General features: G+C 37.2%; 1 protein-coding gene across 4 annotated transcripts in view; it reads right to left on the bottom strand.

Annotated features, from left to right (window-relative positions):
* The window catches only part of LOC139977169 (uncharacterized), a 216882-nt gene that overhangs the window by 146666 nt on the left and 47308 nt on the right, over window positions 1–22908 (bottom strand). The window contains exons 1-2 of one of the 4 annotated variants that reach the window (XM_071986385.1): window positions 8667–8920; window positions 5970–6042 (exon numbers count right to left, since the gene is read on the bottom strand). The exons of 2 other annotated variants lie outside the window; for them this stretch is intronic. In XM_071986385.1, coding sequence (XP_071842486.1) covers window positions 5970–6001 — 32 coding nt within the window. In that variant the 5' untranslated portion in view covers window positions 6002–6042; window positions 8667–8920. Of the gene's footprint in view, window positions 1–5969; window positions 6043–6754; window positions 8095–8666; window positions 8921–22908 lie in introns of those variants that run through there. One more of the 4 variants, XM_071986386.1, reaches the window with a different exon arrangement.

Genomic DNA, 22908 nt, shown 5'->3' with positions numbered 1-22908 from the left:
TGGAAATAGCTATTTACACGATTGAGTGTATCAATTCATATGACATACAGTATAAGCGATTGGCCCGTAAGACGGGCTTTCGTCGAGCACCCGGATCACGGGTGAACATTATGCTGTGATTTATTAACTATTAAAATTAACAAACAAACAATAAAATAATTGTGGATCAATGAGACGCGAGGGCTTAATTAGGTTTCTCAGAAACTTGGCATATATATATATAGCCGCTGGTGATTATATATTTATTATATTCTCAGGCTGCATGGACCGGCGTACGTCCGACCCCGGCGTGCAAATTAAAGAAAGAACGTAAAATGAGAAACTTTACAGGAAATCTGTACAGAAGCTGAAGCCCCCGCCAATTCTGGATAAATCAAGTTGTAGACAATTAAATAAGCAAGTAAATAATTAACAACTAAACAATTAACCAACGGATCGATCGAGTATATGCTGAGAGGAATTTCGCTCATACAAGCTCTGTATGTGATATAGGCGATTGGCCCGTGGAACGGGCTTTAATTTGCAGAGCGCCTGGATCACGGAAAAACGGTACGTAGCCATGCATACGGTTATATGCATGATTTGCAGGGAAATTATTAAACAAACATAAAATTGTTAGACGTGAGGGCTTAATTAAGTTCCTTGTAAAATATGCATATACCCCCCCCCCCCCCGCGAAAAGTAAATCAATAATTAAAGAAAGAAAAAAGAAACACAGGAAAATTAACAAAAGGCTGAGACCCATACCCTCCCCGCCACCTCCCGTCCATTCCCTTCTCCAAAACGATTCAATCAGCAAATAAATAAACAACAATAAACAAATTAAAATGTAAAAAGACAGGAAAGATTAACAAAAGAAAAGGAATTGATCGATGTACAGCAAAAGTAATTAAAAATAGGTACCCAGCAAACACAAAACGTTAGCATAACATTTTTAAAATAGCCCCTAAAATATGTTTTTATAACGTTAAATGTGGTGTTATAAAAACGTCGGCACATGAAGGTTTTTATGAGATATTAATGTTATATTAATGTTATATTGATGTTTTAACCAATAAATGTTTTGAAATAATAGCCTGAAAACGTTTTCGTGAGATATTATTACACCACAAATAACGTAGGCTATCAAAACAAAAGATGAAACGTTTTAATAACGTTAAACAAACGTTTTTGTGTTTGCTGGGTGGCCTATATATACGTCGTAGGCTACCATTCCGTAAGAATGGCATATATATAGTGCATGGATGGTGTAATATGACGAAAACATCAATATTAAGCCGTAGCGTATGATATCACAAATTAGAGAGGAGTAGCCTACTAATTGTTTCAGTCATATTCCTCTTGACGGATCGCAGGCCTATAATTAATATAGGTCGGCTAAACAGCGTGAATGCGAAATTGGATCCGAGAAAAGTAACACCACATGGAAACGATCGAAGATACCTGTCCCTTGGTAAACTATAGAAAGCACAACACCTAACAGAAAAGAACTGATTCCAAGACCTCTGCAAACAGACACAACGGGTCGAATGTTTTTAATTCGATGGCGCTATACCAACTAGTGTTTTGGATTAATAAATGTAAATAAAGCGGTAATGTTAAAATAGAAAGCGGGCTTCCACAACTCATTCTCAAATAAAGTTTACACCCTACAAAGCAGCCGCAAGTGCTTTTCGCAGTAGGGGGTGGGGGGGGGGCGAAATCTTAGTATCAATGATAGGCTTAATTGTAACGATATATCATACACAAATTGCATTTCCATAAACGGAAGAACACATGTCCTACGCTTTATACTGAACAAAGAAGCACATTCCGAATTGAATTTCAAATATTATGCAGAATTGTACGGTAGTGAATTACCAAAATTTATGATATTGCCATCGTAATCCTTTAATCTGTTCTCTGAGCTCCAAAGCCGAAATGCCAACCACAACAGATAGATTTATGGAAGAGATCATGCGTAAAGGTCCTCTGCTTCAATATAGGCCTAATATGGATATTTCAAAGACATTGTAATGGTTGCAATATGGCGTCGAGAAAGGCTTGTAGCTTAACTGCTCTATCGTTCAAAATATCTACAGCTCTTAATTGTTCACTAATCAAATCAATTCATACAAATACCTCATTTATACGACAAACTAAATGTTCCGTTAATAGTAAATAATAAGTTGGCTAATCATTCATAGATAAACCTGGCTTATATATCCTTAAATCTATTATATATAAGTAAAATGATACATGAAAGACCAACTATGGACACTTTTCGATGAACATAAAATCCCACCATTTTGCATGTATGTAATCCTTAACTCACTCCAATTACATTGCTGTAATTAACTTTACCAATTTCGGACGTTAAATACGTGAAAAATGGGGAAAAAGTCAGCTTTTAGGAAACCTATTTCAGACATTCCTGAAACATTCTACTTTTGGATATTAAAACGAGTAAATACTATGTTCAGCTGAAGCTTAGTCATGTAGGATATGCTACCCTGGTCGACTCGGGTCAGCGTCTTCAGGCTCGTAGTTGTTCGATTATGTTTAGTGTCTTTTTGGTAATTCGTTGACAGTAACGTAACCCATTTTCCCGTCACTTATCACGCATGAGGCATCTTTTAGGTCTATTCTTGTTCAGTTTACAGTATCTTGGGATCAAACGGCAAGCTGCTTGCATTGTTTACAGTATATTGTACCGTACGTACCTATTGACGCTCCGCTATATAAACGATGCCTCCATTTGAGTGGAAGTTTTGCTAATAAAATAACCCATTTTACTAAATTTTCTGCTTAAAATTGTCTTAAAACAAGTTGTTTACCTTTATGTGTTCCTGTTTTAAGCTAGCAGCTTTTCAAACGCTCGAAATTGGAAGTCAAATACAATACAATTGTTCGCTATCTGTGTATAACAGTGCCTATTTCAGCGTTTGATTTGCGCGGTATACCAACAATGACGTCACTCGATGACCAGAGACTCCTTTGGGTCAATCTCTGTTTTCGGACATTCCAGAGGTACATGTCACGTGACTACCCAAAATTTCCATTTTCGTGGTCGTTTTATGATGGGTTATAGTAGGTTTTCGAAGATTAATTTTTACACATGTTGATTATGGGCAAGTAAACTCCCAAATTAATGGAAAATCCCAAGAAAAAAATTTGTCTCCATAGTTGAACAGAAATTCTAGTCTACAAGGATCACATGGAGCCTACATTCAACCGGTGGGGTTTCTTGGTTAGTATTTCATTACTTGATGGTGTTCATGGATATCGAATCAGAAAGAATAATTTCTTTCCTGACATTTATTGTAATGCTTCCAAGTCTCTGCGAAGGAATTTCTCACAATTTAAACCCGGTGAAATCGTCACCCCCCCCCCCCACCACTCTACCAGGGCTTCAAACAAATTCCGGTGAAATAAAACCAAAGTAACATGTGTGTGTGTTTCAAAGCGCTATTCGAGAACAATAATATCCAAACCTCCACAGATCCAGAACAGCAGGGCTAAAAAAAATCCCAAGGAATGATCCTCTTCGGAAGAAATAACACCGCTGCGTAAATAGTCTGGTAAGGCGGATCCCAACGAAAATAAAATAACCTTGCGCCCATCCGCCAAAGACAACGTTTAACAATCAAAATATTATTCACTTTCTTAGTTAAGTACAGTGAAAATGAAATTTGTCTCTTCATACACCCACCAAATGGTAAGTTAAGCGAAATAATATTGGTGAGGGGGGGGGGGGGGGCTGTTGCTCCTTGCTATACGCCAATTAAATATTTCAAAACGCTTCAATGTCTGAGGGCTTGGCCCTCTAAACCCCGCCTGACCTCATTAGAATATATTTGACGGTTAAACAGTTAACATGTTGATTCTTTTAATGTAAATCAATGGACCGTTTATCGAGATCCTGAAGTTCGTTTGACCAGGGAGTTGTTCTATAACAACTCCCTGATTTGACCGCTCCCATATTTGCTGCAGACGCCGATGAATCGCTGGCAAAAAACAGAGGGGAACGTTAAATTGTACCGTATGACACGCCTTTTAGCCATGTCTTTGTCTAAGCTATAAGTTAAACAAAGCTGCCGGTATCTACGTCTTGTCCGTCGACAATACATGGAGCTACTTATTTACCTCAGAGATGACTTTTTTTTTGCATGTTTCTAGTTACCATCATTCCGTCTGCACCATAGCAGTCAATGCACTGATGTATATAGTGGCATTGATATACAACAGTTTTATTTACTTCTAAATCTAAATTTAAGAACCCGATAATCCTTCTAGTTTCAGTTTCAAACTTCTGATTGACAGGTTGTGAATTTCACTTGTTAATGTTGTTTGATATTCTTCTCTATCGTGAGGTTTCCTTTAAGACTATATGCTGTCGGGAAACGATGCTTTGAAAACGAACTTGTTGCCGCTAATGCCACATGTATAACTCACAAGAGAGTGAAAACGGCTGTTTACATTTATTAGCAAATGCACTGCCTTTTACTGTGCAATGTATCTCAACAGAAAACCTTACACACGCACACAAACTATAAGACTTCCCTTTGAATTTCAAAATATATAAATTCCGCATTTTTCCTCATTATTTCTAATATTCATATTCCACAGCCTCAAATACGAGAGCGCAACCCTCTTGCTTCATTATGAAGAGAGATCAAGGATTTAAAATCAGATTTACGGTCGCATTTATGAATACTGAGATTTCAACAGTGAGTATAATGCTATATTGTTAGGTCTGTGTGCTAACTATACCTGTTTGTTTCTACACCCGGGCGAGTCCTGAATGAATCAGGGACGTTGACGTCTTATATAGAATGACCTTTGACCTCATAAAAAGCTATATATTTGTACTGACCCAGGTGAATCTACTTACAAATTATGAAGTTCGTTTAAGTTGTACCTCTGGAGTTATGGTGTTTACATGATTCTCAGACTTCCATCACTGTTAACCTTGAATGATCTTTGACCTTCTTAAACACATAATGATTCTTGTACTCACTAATATGGATCTCTATACCACACATTCAGCCCATCCAAGTTTCAATATTTGAGGCACTGTCAAAACAACATTATCAGACTTTGACCACTATTGACCTCACATGAGCTTTGACCCCAACATAACAAAGTGCTTTCTTTGTACTCACTACCGTAAAGTGTCTTACAACGAATGAAGTTTTAAGTTTGGATTTATGTTTATATTAAAATTATGTGTTATTATTATTATTATTATTATTATTATTATTATTACAATGTTTATTTTTTGGACCTCATTAGAACATAATAAGTTGCTTGAACTAGCTAAGATGGATTCCCATACGACGTATGAATTTCACTAAACTTTAACTTAGAGTTTTTACAAGGTTTCAGACTGTAACCTGTGTTGAACTCAAGTGATCTTTAATCTCCATATAAAACAACAAATTATTGTCCTTATTAAAGTAAATACACACACCAAATATTAAGTCCATTGAGCTTGCCTTGTGGCTATGAAGTTTAACGACGTTGTCCTTTCTTTCTTGAGTTATCTCGTTTATAAAGTCTTCAGACTTTGGCCTCAGTTGACCTCGTACGTCCATTGCATCCGTCAATTTCAATTGGGTTCTTTTACTAACTTAAAGACAAATCCATATACAATGCATCAACTTCGGCCATCATATACTTTTTGAGTTATTGTGTTTACAAACAGTGTCGCATACACACAGACGCACCCGCACAAATAACGACATCACCATCAAACAAATTTCTCATGCCTCCGCCAACTTAATGAAAAAAAGAACCGAGGAAGAAATTAACTGTAGCATCGCTGAAAGGAACACAGTGATAAATTCATGACATATTAGAATGAAGCATTTTTGAAGAGGGAGATGGGTGTAACCTTCAGTCTAAAGAGAACGGGACATAAGGGACTTAAGACGGTAAAGTGGGAGGAGGGTCACATAAAGCAGGTTACTAAAGAGGGTATTACTTACGGTGGGATGATGGGCGGCTCCCTAATGTCCATCTTCTGACAGATTTCTCAACGTTGCGCACGATCCTGCTCAACTAAACCGAAATTATAGTACTTAATTAAAGGTTCATATTAATCATACAAAACAGATGCAAAAATGTTTCTATCTTTCGTATCAGTAAGCAGCATTGCACCTTTAACATATACTGATTTGAAACTATATATATAAAATTATAAATATGTCCCAGAAGTGATTGACGAATTAATGTGTTGAACTACGTCAAATTAGATTATATTTAGTAGAAATATCTTCTTTTTTTTTAAATGTCCTAAATTCAAATTCAAATGGTAGGCTATAATAAATAACTAGACTAAGTATGATGTACATAAATGATATAGTGTAACAGTAAGAAATATCAATGCAAACATGTTAGTTCTCTCATTAAGATTTCCAATAATGAAGTAAGTACTTTACGAGTTGACAGATAGGTCTACATTGCAAGAGCGTCAAGAGGAGTCTACAGTTTTTCATCTGAATTGAGGTTGACCACTCACTAGGAGTTAATGCTTTATTATGGAGTGATATGTAATCTATAGAAATAACGCTATAAGAACTTAAACCTTAAACCTTAAACCGCTTAAACCTGATATACAATATATATATATATATATATATATATATATATATATATATATATATATATATATATATATATATATATATATATATATATATGAAAAACTGTAGACTAGCTCCTCTTGACGCTCTTGCAATGTAGGCCTATTGTCAACTCGTAAAATACTTACATCATTATCAACAGTGGCCTCCACGTCGACCCTCTCAGAATCGCCTGAAATTGATTTGGTGTCTTGCCATATGTCTCAAAGGATGAAATTGGGCACAAAAAAAATGAAAACTTTTTCGTTGCTAGGATACGGCCCCGACTAGCAATCAAATCCAGATTGCATTTTAAGAGCCCTAAATTTGTGTCAAGTTTGGAGGCATCTTTTGCATAAATGTAAAGTATTTTATGTCTGATATTGCAGATATTGTGGAAGATATGTGACCAGTCTTCGAATTCAGCTAATTTTGAGGAAAATTTACGGCCTAAATTTTTCGTAACAAGTAGTTAAAATGGCAGAAAATGAGATAGGGGCCTTTTTTTACCCTACTTTGAGTGTGCTCTATATTCACAAGTAAAGGCATGTTTGGGTTTTTATTTCCATAGGATCCTTGTCCAGTGTAATTGTACGGGAAAAGTGCAAAAAACAAGTCAAGCGTGTCGTACGTTTTACGAACAGCGCCCTCAAACTTAAGAAATCTCACTTCTGGCCCTAATTGGGGGTCCATTTTGGGCCTGTGGGTAAATTTCAATTTTTTTTTAAATACCATTTTTCAGGAGTTTATTGACCCTATTTTTAAAAACTCAAGTCAAAAAGTTGTGTATTTTGTGTTATCTACTCAAATTTACGACTCGAAAATTGCGAAAATCACTTCGTTCATATGTATGAAAGTGCTTGCACAGGCCGATTTGAGTAATTCAAATGACAACAACTTCTTAGCATTAGCATACAGGTGCTTAACAATTAAGAGGGTGGTCCAGTAGCATAAGGACTACGATGCCTGTGAACAGCGCCCTCAAACATCACATTTTACCAATATTTTGGGCTATTCTGGGCATTTCAAGGTCAAATTTGGCCACAATTAAAAGTTTGATTTTTGATTTTTAATACAAAACTAGTAAGATATGTATAGTTATGATGCAAAGAATGAGCTAAATCATCTTTTTTAGAAGTTATTAATGCTCTGAGGAGCAGCTTAAAGTGGCGTATATATCAATCCAGTTAAAGAATATTCCCATAGCTGAACTGAAGTTCATTGTCTAAAATAATTACTGGAAATCTTAATTCATCACAAAATTTGATGAACGTATCTGGCAACAGTTCTATATTGTGTGTTTCTCCATGCACAATGTACGAACACAAAACAATAAATAAGTAGACAATTTATGAAGTGTAATGACGTTAGTTAACATTATATATCAGGAATATAAAGCTTGTCAAGATCATCTGCCATTATGAAACACATATTACTTGGAATGATCAGGAAGTTGTAAACCTACACTTCCTGTACGGTAGAAACGGTTTACAGGTAAAGCCTTAAAGGGTATACATTGAAATAAACATATCTAGCGTTAGAAACAGTGTATTAAGATGGTGGTCTTAGTTAATTAATACTATAGACTATCTTTCTCAAGACTCGCGCAAAAAGAAACGTCTTATGCAGGTAATTTGACCTAATGAGGTGTAACAGAAGTGTTAAACACCACCATCGATTCCAGAAACTCCAGCTTGCTACCGTCGGTAATTAGACAAGGTACAGTCAATACATACAGCTGCGGTCAATACCCACAGCACAGTATACAAACGATACAGCGATGGACATCTCAGGTCCAGCTAAAGATAACAAGGTATCACGTTTCATTACTGTACTGTCTGCATTCTGTAGCGACACGAACAAAACGTCACTTGCAAGCAACAGAAAGTTAACTTTTCAGATGGCCGCACGCGGTTTGGGGCGAGTCTTCAATGCCTTTAAGCTTATGTGTCACAGTATACCCGCTACCCCATAACGCTACCTTCTAAACCAGAGCCATTGACAAATACAATACTAATAACTGTGTACTGATGTAATACACACAGTAAGGGTAACACTTACATTGAAAGCCACTCTAATTCACTTGTGTGATGTTGCCGTGTGAACCAAGGGATCCTTTGAATCCTTCTTCGTCAACTTAAAACACACCCGAGCTGAGAATGATCACGAATAGTACCTTGATGTAACCCGAAGAGGAGGAAGTTACCCCAATGTAGTAAGAACGACGTTATGGAAATACGATAAATAGAAATGAGTTGTGAGAGTGGCAATATGAAAGCAGATTATTACACTGAACGGCACTGTACATATCAATACTAATCGCGTTACTGATAAACAACGCCCACTGTACACGTACGCAACTGTGCATTGAGCTCCACAGTTGGGTTCAAAGGTTCCTTTGTACACGTACACGGGAACCAGCTGATTTATGGTATGTATATTCAAGTCAACTAGTGTAGATTTTCCTTTCCTGTGTTTCCCCTTTCAATATTAAGTTTCACAGTAGAATGGATATATGATATTTATTGTGTAGCCACACGACTATGGCAAGCCATATGGGACAAACACCGTATAATATATCCGCGTATTAATACGAATATACGCGTATTAATTCGAATATATACGCCTCTGGAAATCGCTTTCCTACCGCTTCTCGGATTGTATCGAATGGAACTGTGGCGTGAAGCCCGGTCACACGGCATGTACTGTACTGTGGCTTCTGACTGGCGCCCCCAACCAAGAAATGTTCAAATAGGGATCGCGACCAACTAAGGGCTGGTTAACTCAGTTGTTAGAGCGTTGGGTTTGTAACCCAGAGGTCATTGATTTTAGCCCCGTTCTAGCCAAACATGTCTTTGCTCTCTTCCATTAATAAGTGAAACATTAGTAAAAAATAAGTAAAACGTGGAGTGTTAGCTCAGTGGTTAACGCCGGTGCCTTCCAATCATAAGGTCCCGAGTTTGAGTCACTCCAAGATTAATGTATATGTTGTCCAGTTATAGCCAAAAGAATTGCACAATATTTCATCTTTGATGAATTTTGAAGGAAGTTGCAGCTATTTTCATGATTTCAAATGCTTATTGGAGTGGTTAGGACAATGTTGTTCATAGGTGTCCGTCGAGCTTTAAGCTCAGCAATGGGAACATTCTTTAAGTAGAGTCCTGGATTGACATTAGTATATTATATTATGATTGAAAGCAACCGGTTAACGCCGGTGCCTTTCAATCATAAGGTCCCGAGTTCGAGTCACTCCAAGATTAATGTATGTCGTCCAGTTACAGGGTTGTTGACAATTGATAATTCATAATCATGGGCGTTATAAATATGAATCTAAGAGACTGACTTCGGTCAGCTTGCGGCTTTGATAAGCCAATGATGGCTTTTTCGCGAGTTACTGCTTACAGGAGGATCTACGATGCATACATACAGTTCTTGGAGCGTTGTTCTAAGTGGTCAAAATTTATTCAGATGGGAAACGGTAAACTCTTTTCGACACTTTTGCAATACATGTATTGTCAAAGTGTTAAGTACCGTAGTAGGTTCATTGTTAACAGTTTTAATGAGAGAAGTTGTTAGTGAGAAGTTACCTTTAATTATTTCAGAAATAGTTAGACAACCGTATTTCCTCTACATCATTATAGAGCGGCGATGAAGTGTGTTCATGGTTCGCTATTTGAATCAAGTTTCTTACCGTTACACTATTTTGGTTGGGAATTAACCACACTAGTTATTGATGATACAATTTGAATGAGGTATTGTAGGTAGATATTGAAAAATGATGTTTTGCTAAAGATAATGATCAAACTTGGTCCAAGGCTATTCCAGAGGTTCAATCTCTATATTAGGCTCTGCTGGTTCAATTGTTTCTTGGACACCCTCATTTAATCGTACTGCGTGTATATTCGTCAACATCATTTGAAACTTTGTATTAAAATTATGCGTTCCGAAGTGAAGTAGCGTTTCATGATGTCTAAAATAGAACAACGCTGTACGTATGTTACATGTTTTTCTGCAAGTAATTAAAGAGTTATTGTTGCTATGCAGCTTACTTATATATTGTAAACATCAGTTTATGCTCTTAGTATGATTAATATAAACCATATATATTATATTGGTACAGTTGAGCAGGAACGTGTGCAACATTGAGATATCTGTCAGGAGATGGAAACTTGGAACCAGCCCACCATCACACCGTAAGTAATGATTTCTTCTGTAGCTCGGTGGTTAACGCCGGTGCCTTTCAATCATAAGGTACCGAGTTCGAGTCACTCCAAGATGAATGTATGTTGTCCAGTTACAGAGTTGTTGAAAATTGAAAATTCATAATCATGGGCGGTAAATATGAATCTAAGAGACTGACTTCGGTCAGCTTGCGGCTTTGATAAGCCAATGGGGTTTCTTCGCGAGTTCTTCGCGAGGAGTCTAAAATACATACATATATAAATGTAACAGCTGTTAACTCTTTAGTCTATAACACCCACACTTTCATATAGCAGATGTTTGTAAGATAGTCTATTTCGCATAGATGAATTGGGTCGAAGTTATGTTCAATCCTTTGGGAGGGGGGGGGGGGGTTGAATCCTGTACTGATTAGTATAGGGGTATAACGTTAATGTTAGGGCCAGACGGATCAAGGTTTTTTCAATTATTAAGGGAGATGTGGGACCCTGGGATATTTTAAGCCGAACCTCTTGTAGGGGGCGGGGTGGTTCCCTTGATAAAGTAACAAATATACGTTATGTGGTGCATTCTGTGGCATATTGAAACTTTACATTAGGTCTGTTCTTAGGCAATAACGCAGTTATGTTTAAATAAACACTTGGTTTGATTTCTGTGTGAGGTTGAAGCTCGATCTTCTTCTCCCCCTGGGCGTCCTGGGTCCAGAAGAGCTGTCTCATTCTTCTTCGACTGAACGCAATAAAACATTTAATAAAATGACTGACGACGGGAGACAATGCTTCCCATCCCATCTTGTGCACGCACGCCCCTGTTTGTAATGAACTCAACCAATCGAAGTGCATAAAATATTCAAGAGCCTTGTAGAAAACGACTTGTGCACACCCATGTGCAGTCATGTTACATTTGAAGATATGTTATATTGAAGTTTGCTTGAAAATCAACCTATGCCTATACAGACAATCAGTCAGAAAATCCATCGTTACTCCAGTAATCACCACAAACAATACTAAACTGCATTATTATACACGTAGGAAAGATACAGAAGTTCGTGTTCTTAATCACCAATGACCAGTATTCTGGTACTGATATGGGTACAAGGTTCCTAGTACACATATGAGTATGAGTACAAGGTCCCGGATAGGTGACCGAGTACACATCCATACTTACGAGTACACGTGTATATGATTGTCACATATTAAGTGCTAAAACACATGAGTAAGGTACAGATAAATCTTTTTGAGTGCCTGGACAGGCTGGGTACTAGAAGGATGATTTATCTCGCGACTACCTTAAACTCCGCACTTTTTGGCTATATACAATTCCAGCATAGAAATATTATCATGAACTTGCATGATGCACGTAAGTGGGTCTTTAAGGCTAAAACAAATAGAAAATAAACATTTGGTTTAAAAACCCTGTACAGGTGTAATTATGTGAGTAGTGTGGTCCTCTTTTATCGCCTCATGAAACGGTTGAATGGACCTGGGAGTGTAGACCAACGTCTAACTTGTGTATGACGACTATTCGAGCATAAATATTAACAGTAAATTTCTTGGGCACGATTGTTTTATTTCGTATTCAGATGAGACATTCTAACAGAAGTAACTTTTATATTTCAATGGCAGTATTAGTAAAAAAATGAACATTCTATAGCTTCCGTTTAGTAATCACAAATTTAGAGACAAAGCTGTTGTCAGCTGAAGAAGCGAAAACTAATTAAAAATCCTTGATTTGAAAATTCAATGAAATGCTTTTAGAATATTAATGTATGGAGACCAGTATACGGGTCTTTCGATAGGTTACTATTTGATAAAAGAAAATTCACAATAATTTGTAAAAAAAAAAGACGAAAGAAATGTGGTCCCTCAAAGACACGGATGTGACATAATTAGTTATTGCACAGCGCCACCTACTCAGGGATATCGAAAGATTCCCAGAGTTAAATGGGGGGGGGGGGTGGAGGATGGGGAGGCAGTGTCCAACCACGATTGTGTGAAACGGACTGACTTTCATTACGTCAAATAAATTCAGTAGAAATGATTACTTTTTCAGGGTTTTGAAAATTAAAAACTATGGGTTTATCACACATGAATGTAAGCAATCGTGGTGCAGAAAAAGGAACGAAAAAAACGGAAGACGAAGAACGACAGTTAAAAAGAATTACACTTGCATTATCTGGTGCTCCCGTGCAGTAAGATAGAGAGAGGGGTGAGTTACAAGGGTTGTTTCCTAAACTAGTAACTTCCCCCATGATGCATTTGTCAAGCGTCATGAATCCTTAAAGTTTCTTGACTATGCTAGGAGACGTGTTAGTCACTCGATATGAAAACTAGGCTGCTGTCTTGTTCGCATGTCCCGCGTCTCACATTCCGGCAAAGGTAGTAGCTTTTAGCGAATACAAAAACCAGTGTTCGTGCGAGTTTTATTAGACGTGTGGAAGGTGCTGCAGTCGGCTGGACCATTGTTATTGGTTTATGTTGGTACCGTAGCCTAACACAATAAAGTCAGTGATTGTTCATCCGTCCAATAGGCTAACCACTCTTGGGAAAAGTGTCAGGCTATGAGAGCGCCTGCAGTACTGACTTGAATTTTCAGGATAGTTGCAGTCTTTATCGCTGTTTTTATGCTTGAAGGTTAAAGCGTGTAAGAGAAGCTACACAATACAGCAATTCGCTGGTGAATTACGGCGATTTCGAGACGGAGGGTAGATTGGGAAGGCTGCAAAATACAATAATTCTAAACTTTCTCTTCTGGCTCAAAATCGAAACTGTCCTGGTATTGAAATTTGCGAGTACTTATGCTTAGACCAGAGAATCAGCTACCGTAAGTCAGCTAGGACAAGCTTACTTGAGGGACATACCTTCGACGGTCGACCTTGTTTTTAACTAAAAAAGAGAGATTTTAAACAATCCCGGGAGACTCACGATGTAAAACCACGGGGTTGAAATATAATCAGATGAGTTGACAGGTCTCCGGTCGCAAAGCCCTGCTCTATCGAAATTCTGACAAATTTAGCAGGTGACTCGTAACCTACCTTATCGTAGTCTACAAAATTATTACATTAAAATGCGGAAAAAACACGGATGATCGACCGACAGAATGTGAAGTAGGCCAATGCTACCTGACGACATTAACAGCAGGCAAAATAAACACAAAACGAAACATTTAATTGTTGCTGTTAATTAAATCACGATCGCAGAAAATATAATAAACTACGTTAGATATACTCAATTCATGTGTAGGCCTATATACTGTACATGCATGCAAAAATGTATTGAGAATATATAGAGATAGTCAAATATATTTCAGAAAGTAGAATAGTTAGCTCCCTTTCGACTCTCCTTAAGATATAGTAACAATTAATCGGAGGGATGTAGCATTCCTTAAACACACGTACACATATACACAATAAACAATGTAAAAATATTTGGAAATTTTTCTTCGTAACTTTCCAACGAGTGGAGAGCAAATGATATTCAAGAGTATTGTCAATGTCGAAAACTTGACATGAAATATTTGAGAAAAAATCTTATAGTTTTGTTTGAACAACAATAACCACAAAATGAAATGAAATAAATAAATATTAACTTAACTTCAATGGGGACATCGAGACATGGTGATTAAGAAATGGCATGCATGTTGAGGTTTCTTTGGATAAAACTAAAGGCTTAATGAGTCATTTTCTGCTTTTTCATAGGCTGACGAAACTTTGACCTTTAGGGATTGAAACTCTAATTAAAGGATGAAGAATAGCTAGTAAGTCAACTCTCGACGAATGACAACAGTCATAAGTTTTTTAAAGCAAAACTGTCTAGTATACATATCAACAGACAGTCACATACTCTCCCTTGATAGAGAGATGTTTCTTGAACATCTTAGGAGAGTGACTTCTAACTCTTTGGAATGAAGAGTAGGAATGTTTGATCCAGGCCGATTATATGACATATTTCTCGGAGGTACATACCATGCAATGTTCTGCATTCATCAGCACATACCATGCAAAGGTGTGTATTTCATCAGCACAGCTTCTACATCACATTATTGGTTCTGTTACATGATTGCACATCATCATACAAAGGTGAATGTTGTGACTTTATGTAATAATTGCTAAACAATGAAAAATGTTCTGCTGGTAACGACTCCAACAACCACCACTCCTTTATATTCCTCCACCTGTGTTTAACAATACCGTATAGACTATATGCAACTCTATTAACCACTCTACTCTCAAAACACAAAATGCTGGCAAAAAGTGCACAGCACGTCGCATTATCTGTGATGACAAACAACTTAATTGAGAAATTTTAAATCAAGGCGAACGCTTATAAAACAATCATCCATGAAGGAAAATCAAGGAGAAGTAATCTTGCTGTTCTCATTCTGACATTTTGCTTGACTTTTAAATCTCCACTCTGAATTGCCTGGTGAAAAATATTCACCAGTAATCGTACAGCAACCCACGACAAGAAAATTAATCAAAATCCTCTCCCTTTGTATTGTATTTCACGTGATGATATATAGACTGTTTCAGCTTCGATTGGTGGACAAATTGAACGTTGGTCGTAACTGGTCACATGAATGTCTGAAAAGGACTAGGAATATATGAAAATCACTATGACAACGCTCTTGATGTCAGAGATGATGAACATACAAAAAGAAGGGAAAACGAAAAGAAAGAAAGAAAGAAATAAACAAACAAGAAGGAGAAAGAAAGGCAATTGTAGGATGGAGAGTAGCCTGTAGTGGTAAGGACATATGTGTACGATGTTATATCGAAAACATTACAGAGTAGTAAATGAGAAAAATAGAAAAATTAACGGAAAAGAATAAAAACTGGACAAATCACTTGTGAGATATGTTATTATCTTATATAATGGAGGAATATGATTAAAAAGACAATTAATATACATTAATTAAACAAAAATGCATGGAGATGAGACTTGTTAAACACTTAACTTGCCTTTCAGGAGAGTATAGGAGCTTCGAGTATGGATATTTGAGCACTGTGTGTATTACAGTTATAAATATGCACGAAGCAAAGATTTGTAGGTGTTCTGTGACACTAATATCCTCAAGTACTGGGTTTCTATATCGAAATTTTTAGTTCTTAGGAAATCTTAAATTCACAAACACATATGAAATACTGTAGGCTAATAAACAAAATACTTAAAAACTATTTTGGATTGCTGTAAAAGTCTGATCTAAGACGAACAAGTTTGGACGATGGGATGGCAAAGGTATTAGAACATTCGATGTAGGTACCTCACATCAGAAGTGTCTGGTTGATATGAATGTGGCTGTATTAATGATCTTATATTACACAATCATGCAAGTATATTATATATATTGAACATACTTAATTCAGAATGGTTAACCAATCCGATACAGTTGCTAATATGGCTTTTAAAGGTATATTCTGGCTTTCCTAAAATCATGCGGCTAAATATAGGTGTTAACTTGAGTATAACTAGGTTAGGCCCCTATAAGCCACTATATATAAAGTTTCTGTTCAATTCAAATATTTATGATAAAGAGCACGTTTACAATCAATTATAACGTTACAAGTATGTGTCAATAATATAAAGATACTGCAAGAACACAAAGGAGGGAACTTAGCCTCGGTAATTATTTGAAATTGTTGACAAAATCGGTTACAAATGCGATTCTGCGAAGCTTCTGTTGGCGTTAGTGGTTTGCGGATTCGGAATTTATAAATATAGCGCTAACACAAGATAAATGTCAAAGTTCAAATTTAGTCGGATCATACTATTTTGCACTAGGAAGGCATTTTGCCTACCAATTGTTCAAATCGCCGAACAAAGTATAACATATATTTTTCAAATTTATTATATAGTAAATATTTCATATTTTTAATCATTGCGGTGCAAAAGTTTAATCGTTTAATCATAATTGTGATAAATATGATACAGATTTATTTTACACCCCTCATAAGTTGGCTTATTTAGCATTTTCAGTATATTACGATACAGTTACTGCTTACGAACTTACATTATAATATTCTCGATAATTCACCTAAAATAAAAGCAGTCAACATAGTCCAAACCCAGTTGGGCCAGTGTGAAACCTAGTTCAACCCCAACAGGGCAAGTTCACCAGTCAACATAGTTCAAACCCAGTTGGGCTAGTCCAAAAACCAGTGAAACCTAATTGAAGCCCAACTGGATCAGTTCAAACATAGTTCAAATTCAGTTGGGCCTGAACAAACCCAGTTGAACATTGTGTAAACCCAGTTGAACCTAGCTCATGTACAGCATAGCCCAGTTGGAACCCAGTAAGACCCAGTTAAACACAGTTAAAAACCAGTTAAACATAGTAGGCCCTAGTAGAACCTAGTTGATTTTTTTAAATGGGTTCTACTGGAATTTCTACCAGGGATAGGAGCTATTATCTAAACGTCAGCTGCTTACCATACGTCATGATACAAGTGTCCTAAGATAGTAATATTACTTCACGCGTCATTGTAAACTTGACCTAGTTTGACATGAATGGAACCCTGTAACATGCAGAGAGCAAAAACGATATAAAATATAGAAATTGGTTCGAGAAAACACTAGTCCTTCCAGAGAGTTGAGAAGTGAACAGGTAGTTCAAAGGAGCCGTCGACGCGCACTCCGAGGGACCTCGAGAATAAAGGAGCAGGCCAGACGTACTATTACATGACACACTGTACAAAAGACATGCCCTGGATATCAATCCAGGTCCCTATGTACAACTTTAATTGTTAAATTATTTCTTCTCTCTTATCAGTAGTGTACATTTGGATGTACAAGGAAATCCATGTATTAAATAATATCAGTCACGTACGACATCACACGAGCGCTCCAAAGTTCATGTCTGTACAGTTTTCCATTGAACGGGATATGCGTGTTCGGGGGACGCGCACACTGTTGTACGTGAAATGCGACAACACAAATTGATATGCATAGGTTTCTAACACACATAATGCAGTGAATAGCAATCTAAAAGCAACATAAGAATCTGATTTATGAAGAACATATTCCTAATTCCATATACCCTTCGAGCCAAGTTGCAATGTGTACGACACTAAAAGGTACGAACGATGGTATCAGTTATTCAATTGTTTTTAAAAGGCGGGATCTTTGGAATTGAACATTATAACGTAACCTTTCGCAATTTAACAATTCCCGAAAATTAGTGGTTCGCTTAGTTACATAATAAATGTGGTAGCCATGCTTTTATGACATAACTTGTTAACATAATACACATAATATGGAGTTACACAAGAATGAAGTGACGCCGCGGTATGACGTCACGTCTCATGACCTACCATGGCTGGTACGTACGTCACCGTAAGAAACGCATCGTCCTAGCCTATGTCGTCACATGTGTATTGTAAACCTGTAAATCTACTTAAACTGTTTAGTATTTCGTGTAACGTATACATTATTCCTACGCTATGGGAGGGTATGCAGCAATAATTCGATATTCATACTAGTTGAATACACATAACTGTCGAATAATGATGCAACCAGTTGGGACAGTCTCCTAATGATAATACCTCTCTAAACTGTCCTTTCGTATCGTGCTTCAGAGCACTCGTATTGACTCTACAAACAGTTCATAGCCTTTATCTGATAGAAACATGATATTCATACTGCTCATACTGTTAGTACGAGAGCTCTGAAGCGGGACATTACAGTACAGTATAGAACAAAACTGTCCCATCTGGTGAAATGATGACACAGTTGAAGTCTACACTAAAATGATTATGCAAAATCCATTGCATGAAGATCTTAGACAATGTCTTTATTTGGAATTAGGGCGCATTCCAGTGAAACTCGAAGGCACTTCGTTTACGCTGTACAAAATCTGGTATTCACGGCCTTAACCTGAAAATGCAGATGAATGCGGTCTTGATCTAAAACATATTAATTCGAAGGATATATCGAACAGGGAATACCTATCTGCCACCCTACTGTTACCATTTTGTTTCCAACAGCTAAGCTCCTCCGAGAGTTTCAGGCCGCCCTCTGTCCTTTCCTACAAGCCAAACAACGCACCAGAGGCTATTCCAGAGCAACACTTAACAGCCGGACTAGGCGGACGATAAGCCGGGAATCGCGCCCGTCTAGTAACACTGCCGCTCTTTCCACGGAGAGTATGCGCATGTCCAATTTATCCATCTTAGGAGGCGGATGAACATGGTTATGTGATACAAGTGAATGTTCTTATCACATGGAAGGTAACACAAAAAGTGTAGTTCTAATGTCTACGACAAGACTATAATATGGCCCGGTGAATCTTATATCTCGTTTGCTGTAATAGCTTCCATGGCAACCTCGTAATGTCCATGTGATCTGACAAACCAGTCGAAGATGATTCTGTACAGTAGTCCAAATGTCCGTGCAAGATTAAACCAAATCAAAACTACAGTATTAAATGTGTCCCCCGAAAGGAAATAAGGGCGGCATTGAGGAACTTAGCATTCATAGACTCCGGATGTGTGACCTGATTAATTCGCAACGCAGAAAAAAACAAAACTGTTAGCAAACTGCTTTTCCACTAATGAGCCTGTGTAAGAGAATGTGTTAAAGTAAGTGGGCCTGACGTTACGATCCTAGCAGGATCTTCAGAGGCTCAGTGACAAGTAACGGTAACAGAAGGGGCAATAAACGCACAGAATACAGACAGGTTAATGAGCAGGGTGAACACAAAAAGACAGATGTAAGAGGATTAGTAGACAAGGGATGGAGAGAAGAAAGAAACCGACAGGCCGGGGGAGAGGAGAGGTATATATAGGAGATAAACTGTAGAGGGACAAACTATCTCTTCACAAGAGGAGAAAGACAGAAAAGTGTATAGAAAAAAATGGAAGAGAGCTACGAGAAGCTGTACGGCAGGGAAGGGGGGGGTGAGGGAGGGGAAATGGAGAAGATCCTGCTAGGATCGAAACGTCAGGCCCACTTACTGTTACACTATTCGTCACGCGTAATATTTGTCATAGGGGCTCTACTCGTAATGCGTAAGGTCGACATGTAATATTCTTTTGAATATTCTAATGAGAACTTTATTTCAGAAAACATAAGTAAAAACGAGTGTTTCTAATACGTCTTCTGCCGTGGAAGCAGTAGTTTTCTTTAAAGATGTATTTCCATTTTTGTTTTGAATAGATCACCTTACGTGACTCCTATCAAATAATGGTACTAACCAAAGATTTAGTACATAGACTATTGTATAGTTGGTAAACAATTTCAATATAAAATATTAATATTATTATATTATATTTTTATATCAATATTCTATAGTTTTGTGCTATTCCTAGTGTATATGAAGCGTTGAATGCGGTCAAGCCAAGTGTTAAAATTAGGGTTGAAATTCGTCTCAAAAAATTTGTTTTTCAGTAAATATTTACTGATACGCCAAATGTAAGCAACTTGAGCAGTTTACTCGTTGCCAGATAGGAATGAAATTAACATGCATTAAATCATATAGCAGAAACCAAGGAACCTGGACATAGTTGATAGTTGGTTTTCAACGAAATATTGCGAAAGGATCAACATAAAGGTGTGTACATTAAGATCAATGGATATTAACAAAGAATAGTGTAACATTGGATCAACGAGTAACGAAAAGATCAACAAAGCTTCGCGCTTACTGTACGAAAAATAAAGATTCGCCTGGTGCAATAGAATCGGCAAATATTAGTGTTACGATGTGTTACGATGTGCTCGGGCTTCATATTAACCGAGATACGTGTTCAGTAGCATCATAGGTTCTTGTAAGATAAAATGGAGGTTCACGTTTGATAGCATCAACAGAGATCATGAACATGGACTCGCGTGTCCATTAGATGGAAAATGAGATTCACGAACAATAACATCAATATATATTGGAGTTTGATACATCAACATAGATGAGGAAGTTGAAAGCATCAACACAGAATCGAGTTTGATATCATCAACATCGATTCGCGTTTTGATGGCAGGAAAACAGATTCGCGATTGATAGCATCAAGAGAGATTTCCATATAATGAAAGAAGTATATTTATTAAAACTGCTATTTGTATATAGATTATTAAATATTCTGTACCTAGCTGCTGTTAAGAAACCAAATACCTTAAAAAGTATTATAGAGTTATTTTAATGTTACAATTTCAAAATGTGTAAACTTGTATAAAAATAATTATTTATTTTTAAATGTTATCCTATTTGGAAATCTTCAATCCACAATAGTATTAAGTTACGTTTTGCGATAGTAATATTCAGGTCGGTAATGTAAAAATCCATATCATAGTAAGGGAGTGGGGGGGGGGGGAGACTGATCAGATCGCTTGTTGGGCGCCTGCGAAAATAATGTTATTCGTGGTAAGGCTCTTGCCCTCGTCATTGGGTTATAAGGATTTCCTGTGTCACTATTTAGCCAAAAGGTCGTAGGAACGGTATTATATAAACTACGTGACATTACTACAAAATGCGGCAATATTTTCAAGATTGGTCAGGATACTTCAAAATGTCGAAGTGTATACCTCCTGTGTCCTTCGATGGCCGTGTATGATATACGGCCGGATTGTGGACGTGTGCAGTTTGTTCTACGTCAATTTTGTGACAATCTGAATGCGATATTTGACAGTTTAAATTGACATCCACTTAATAGATATATAGGTGTGACATGATGTACCGTATCAAATCTTAAACAGAAATTAAAGAGGATGATTTTAAAATTTGGGCTAGAATGAGTTTCAAACCAGTGGCCTCGTGGTTACCACATTACGGTCACACACTGGTTACTCCCTAAAGTATGTAGTTTTCATAATCATAAACAAATCCCTTTAATTCCTTTATCCCCGGATCATATACGTTAATAAACTGTTTATGGTAATTGCGTTTATGATATGCATAATTATTCAAAACTTCAGTGGGTTTCTTAACATGGATACATGTAGGCCCTTGTGATTCCAATAGGTAACCAAATACAAGAAAGAGCAATGTGAATGGATCTTTTCATGTTCCCATTTTTTGGTGTCTTAAAATGAATGATTCAAAATTTGTAGTACATTATCCCGTTGTTCAAATTGTGTTACGTATTCAAGTGAGAACAGTTCAGCGTTTTTTGAGTTCTCATATGATGTTTAACGAACATTTATGTGTTCAGATAGCCTTGCCTATAGCACCTCCATTATATTACCCTTTTGGGTTTTGTTGGGCAGCTTATACCTAGTCATGATAACTTGTATTTGAAGGGGGCGTTGATACGGAGAAGGGAACCTGTATGGATGGCATGATGAGAGCTACGGAGGGGATGACGGACGTTGAAGAAAGAAGACGGTCAAACATTGACCACACCCCTATCTTTCCCACCTTGGGCTCTTCTATAATTGGTTGATAGTCAATCCCAGCTCATCCCCTCCCCCAGTCCTTGCTGCTCAAAATGAGACTAAGTACTGTTGTATGTCTATGCATTTTGTTCGTAAAGAGGGTGGCAAATACTGTATTATACAATAAATCTTTAGTACACAACCAAAAAGTAAAACCGAGTTTGTAGTTCTTTAAGTCATATTTTATTCAAACACGATCTGCAGGAGGTTGGATTTTCCACTTCAGGTTCTTGTGAAATTACATCTCAAGCAGTGACGTTCATCCTTTGGAGCTATCCTAAAGTTTGAGGGAATTTCATCTCCAATCTCAGATCAAATATCTGTCCAACAAACCAACAAAAAGCAGAAACGATAACCGTTCTTGTATTGAACCATTACGGTTGTAATGCATACGAGGTTTATGCAAATAAGAATGAACATCGAAAATATTTTGTAAAGTTGATGATGGATTTAAAGACAACATAACACCTTCACTTCGGGATGTATTGTGGTTACAATTGGCTCTGCATATAGCGTATGGTAGACATGGATACCTTACGATATCAGTTATTAATTAAATAATTTCACTTGTTGACCTCTGCTAACTGAAATTACCCTTGACCTGAAATTACAACACAACTCAAGACGGTGGATCTACAACGTACCGTCATACGTATGGTCATTCAAGTGATACCGTCTGTTGTTATTAAGTTTGCATGGTTTTGAGACTGAACTCTGACGACTGATAAAGACCATTCATATCCACAAAGCAATGAAGTCCTCTCATC

This window comes from Apostichopus japonicus, chromosome 12 (genome assembly GCF_037975245.1).
Source record: "Apostichopus japonicus isolate 1M-3 chromosome 12, ASM3797524v1, whole genome shotgun sequence".
NCBI classification, from domain to species: domain Eukaryota; kingdom Metazoa; phylum Echinodermata; class Holothuroidea; order Aspidochirotida; family Stichopodidae; genus Apostichopus; species Apostichopus japonicus.
The sequence above is the reverse complement of the archived record's forward strand: the minus strand, read 5'-3'. Positions and strand labels throughout refer to the sequence as shown.